The 4970-nt window shown below is 40.7% G+C and overlaps 1 protein-coding gene across 1 annotated transcript in view; it reads left to right on the top strand.

Moving 5' to 3' along the window:
• Positions 1–1234, top strand: part of LOC122258369 (peptidyl-prolyl cis-trans isomerase) — a 1285-nt gene extending 51 nt beyond the window's left edge. Inside the window, exons 1-2 of the mRNA XM_043024251.2 lie at positions 1–57; positions 521–1234. The exon at positions 1–57 is cut by the window's left edge and continues 51 nt beyond it. Coding sequence (XP_042880185.1) covers positions 1–57; positions 521–946 — 483 coding nt within the window. The 3' untranslated portion in view covers positions 947–1234. The remainder of the gene's footprint in view (positions 58–520) is intronic.
• The last annotated feature ends 3736 nt before the right edge of the window (positions 1235–4970 follow it).

The following is a 4970-nucleotide window of genomic DNA, read 5'->3' as shown; positions in this document are numbered from 1 at the left end:
AAAGTCTTTTTCGATCTTGCTGCTGACAACCAGCCCGTTGGCAGGATCGTCATGGAGGTGAGTTGAGGCTTGAAATAGTGAAATTTCTATGATTTTTGCCTTTGTAGCATTACAATAAGTGAATTTTCGGGCGGCGTGACACTTGTCAAAATGCCGGCTTCTGTCAAGAGCGGCATGGTGCCGGCTTTCCAGCACTAGAGAATTTTCTTGAATTCTTAGTTTTGCCTGTGTCTTTTTTGTATCAGTGTTTCCATGTCACTCTTTGATAGATAAGTTAATGTGAATTATTGAAGGTTAAATCTAATAAGTACGTGCAATTACAAATGTGCTTACGGTAATGTTTGCGGTATGTGTTACTGATAAAATTGGTTTGATAATCTTATGTTAGTACAATATATATATAATATATATAATATATATATATTGTTTTTTTTATACAATGTATGAGATAAAGATTAACAGTAGGCCCACGTATGTGTAAGCCAGTCGTGCATTCATTTAACATGTTATCTTGTTGCAGCTTCGCGCCGACGTGGTCCCCAAGACGGCCGAGAACTTCCGTGCTCTGTGCACAGGGGAGAAGGGCTTCGGCTACAAGGGCTCGTGCTTCCACCGCGTGATCCCCAACTTCATGTGCCAGGGAGGCGATTTCACCGCCGGTAACGGCACTGGCGGCAAGTCCATCTACGGCAACAAGTTTGAGGATGAGAACTTCGTTCTGAAGCACACCGGCCCTGGCATCCTGTCCATGGCCAATGCCGGCCCCAACACCAACGGGTCACAGTTCTTCATTTGCACAGTCAAAACCACCTGGCTGGACAACAAGCACGTGGTCTTCGGCTCCGTGGTGGAGGGCATGGACGTCGTGCGTCAGGTTGAGGGCTATGGCTCGCCCAACGGTTCGTGCAAGCGGAAAGTGATGATCACCAACTGCGGCCAGCTGTAAAGTCTCAGAACATTCCGCCTTAGCCGCCCACATTTTTTTTCTGATGTAATTGAGGATCCAGGATGTAATCTTTGCTCTATTGGCACTAATGTGTTAAATTTCGACTCGAAAATGTAATGCTATATAACGTAATGGTGGTGAAAAAGGATAGGTGTTCTTCCATTATTTTTTCTTTTTACAATTTTTTTTTTATTAGTTTCATAAGTGGTCATGTTCTGGAAATGTTGACGCATTATGCTGATATTCAGCATTTCGTCTTCTCACTTCATCAATAAATCACCAACAACCCTTATGTTTTCTCACCCTTCAAGTATTGGATAACGTAATTGATGTACTGTTAAATGTTGAAATGGGTAATGTCTTCTCTCGGGAAGAATGGTGACATTTTGCCAATGTTCAATTAATTGTACTAAATAAATGCACGAATAATTGAAATTATTTTTAAACGTCGATCAAGTAATATGGGCGAACCCTCAAATTACTAGTAATAATGAAGAATTGGAACTCGGGTTTTCAGCTGAATGGAGTAGTCAACTTTAAATGTTAATTCGTCCTATAGCAGGTACTGACCATATATGAATGGGCGTAATTATGCACATAATTTTATACAGGGATATCAAGTCCTTAGTACTAAGGTGTTACACGAGTTAACCCGGTCAGACAATATTAAGGGTAAATTTCGCATGATAGGTCTGGGTCGGGAAACCCTTCGACTTTATCTATGGGTTCCTTGCAATGTCACGTGCGTTATGGGTTTAGCTTAAGCTATGTAACAAGTGACGATATTAGACCCGATGGTGGAGGGCAAGGAGAATCCCTGAAGTTGGGAAATATGGGTTAATATTTGGTAGGACTGATTTAATGCTTTTGTTGGGGTGCACCCCTGAAAACCCGGGTGGGGGGTGGGGGCGTTAGTCTACTGCCTCTGCCTTGAATACAAAATTTCGCCGGCAAGATGGGACCTGGTTTGGTCCGGTTCGTCGCCATTATCGTACATCTCCCATACGTGCAGTAAATTTTTTTTTTTTTTTTTTTTTATTGCTGTAATAAAGGTTGAGCTGACTATTGTATTTAACATATATTGATACAAGCTCATCGATTAGAACTTCAATAGCTTATTTGCCGATTTCACCCTGAGGGCTTCCTAGGGTATTTACTAAAGCCACTAAAATGAATGAAGACATCAAGGTATCCATCGACACATCTAAGAATGAGACGGATCTATTTAAGGTAAATATGCAGAGCAGGTGTCCCGTGAGTACGAACACTTGTGGGATTCAATTACATGGTGTATGACTAAACATATAGTTGACCATGTGTTTTCCAGAGACTTGGAATTATTAATTTTAAATTCTAGCAAGATTTATTCAGTCGCATGACTCTAATTCAAGTTTTATTCACAAAGTCGCGCAAAGTCGTAGATCGCCGCCACTAGAGCTCAGGTCCACCGTCGATCGTAGTCGATTGCAGTGACAGTGAATTGTTTACGTATACAGATTCACTTCCTCAAGAAAACTACTCACCCAAGTTACTACTACACAACATAGTATCACTGGTACGTGCAGGTGGACGGGCAGCTCTGTTGAAAACACGTAGTGATGACTCCATTGCGTGACTTATCAGTGCGATTAAACTTTAAGATTGAATTAGTGTTAACCAACTAGCCGTAATAAATGTCGAGTCCAAGCGAGATAAGATTGTATTCTCTTCACCCCCTTTGCTTCAAGTGACACTAGTATCGCTGATGTAGTAATTAGGAAAGATTTTCCTCGGCAATGTCACGAATAGGTCGATTTACTATGATCAGTTTTCATGTGACAATCTCTTATGGCTTTGTGTGATAAATTACTGCGGTATGAACCCATGGATCATTTTGCAGTTTGCTGCTTTAAAAATACATGTGGTTTGTATTTGATTCATGATAAATGATACTCGGCGATTTGTTGCACGCGCTGTCAAGTTCCGTGTCTTGCAATGTCATCACACATTCCATTCATGATGAACATGGGCAGTTTGTCAAATCTTTCTTTTTCACAACATATTCTATAATCAAGTTATTCCTAAGAACACATCAAGGTTGAAAATGATAAATCTGTAGGTTCGTAATTAGCTGCTAACATTCCACTGTATGTATCACATTTACAAGACAACAAATAATTAGACGACCTGGTTTTACCCTTCACATTATTTATCCAAACATTCTCTTGTAATCGTTATATTTAACCCATACCTGTCAAATGGTATTTGCCGGTACTTTAAGTCGATTGTACGGCAAAGGGTCAGCTCATCTGAGACTCCTGATCTGTCAGGCTCATTTGAAACTCATTTTAGCAACCGCGTGGCGAAGTTTTTCATTAGCAGGCGAATTCTCCCCAACACGAAGGAATATATATAGTATGCGGGTTTGACGGTTGAACGTATAACTGAAATTAACCGAAGTTGTTACGGATACTGCTCCAGGTAATTGCTTTTGAATAATACAAGTGGGGTAGATATACACATATATCAATAATAAATTCACGTAATGGTTAATAAATTTAGATGGGTAATTTAGATGGTTCGCCGCTCAACCATAGTCAAGTTGAATTGCTTGCCTCTTCATTTTTTCCTGAAAATTATAAGGTTGTCGGTAGTATTTGAAAGCATTATTTGAACAAGTGTTTGTGTTGAGGACTTCAGTTCAGTTGCTTCATACAGGAGTAATAATGGAGATTTTGTAAACACGAGATCGGCATTTACCATTTTCAAGTAAATGGCGGTCTTCATTGAGTGACGGGTTGTGAGGATCAACCAGTTACCAGATGACCAGAAAGTTATTACTTGTCCGTACGTGCGATCCAAGTTTGCGAATACAATTTTGCTCTCGTTTAGGAATGTGGTTGATTCAAGGAAAAATAAGATAGTTTGAAGTTTACCGCAAACCTACTCACTGTGCTGATTGCATTCCTCTTTCCACAGATCATGCCATAAATATAAAGGAATTGGTAGCCCTCTTAATGCATCTTAGAGCGTACAGGATTAATGATGATCAGTGATTAAAGCAAGCACATTTCTATGCGAGAACATAAATTATATTCGCAAACTCAAAGAGCACGTAAGACGATAGCATTTACGCTATCCCCTACAAAGAATGTCCGAAATTATACTAAGGTGAAACGGGCAGAGATAAGCGAACATGAACGCGATATTAGGAACGATAGGAGATCTAATGTTTACTTCATTCACATGCGGGAGGCAGGCCATCACCTAAACTAAAATAATGCCAAATTGATTCATAAATCAAAATTTTCAAACAGAAAAGAACGCGTGGCCAAAACTAACGAATTTGGTAACTATGAATTGCATTAGACGTCGACTGTCAAGGGGCGGCATGAGTCCACGGAGACCAGCTATAGTGACGATATTGATTGAGTAACAAAGGTGGCGCCGTGGTCTTCGTGACTGTCAGTGCCGTGGCAAAGGCCAACTAACCGCCACGTATGATTAGGCAACATAGAACACGTAGACCTCTCCGGCGATATATTAACTATGGACGAAACCTAAGCTATTTTTTCTAGTTTGCTTGAATAAACGGGTAAGGTGATCGAGCGCTGAAGCAGCGAAGGCCGCGGCGATTGCTCAAAGATATGCTACTGCCATATAAAATAGGCCCCTCGAAAGCGCATGAATCATTATTTGCGTGTTGTTAGCGTAACCTATTAAATACTGGAGACGGGACAGGGCTGTTATCCACAAACATCACATGCATTCCATTTATACCAAATTTGTTAGCATCAGCAGTGTGCAGCTTCGAGTAAGAATTACCTAGAAAATCGGTTCTCTCTGCCTGAGGATAGCATCATCCTTTCGTTACTTGTGCATCTTGTCTAGGTCAGTATTCTTCAAACTTGTATTGCGACCCAGTTAGCGCGCCTATTGGACAGTATTGCACACTAATGTTTTGTTTTACGCTGACACTGATCCTCGCCACCCGCATTGTGAAGACCCCTGGTTTAGTTAACAATCGTTATAAAGTACACTAAGG

This window comes from Penaeus japonicus, unplaced genomic scaffold (assembly GCF_977035675.1).
Source record: "Penaeus japonicus unplaced genomic scaffold, GWHDUDI00000001_assembly GWHDUDI00000008, whole genome shotgun sequence".
Taxonomy (NCBI): domain Eukaryota; kingdom Metazoa; phylum Arthropoda; class Malacostraca; order Decapoda; family Penaeidae; genus Penaeus; species Penaeus japonicus.
Note: the sequence above shows the minus strand (reverse complement) of the source record. Positions and strands in the feature narration are given on the sequence as shown.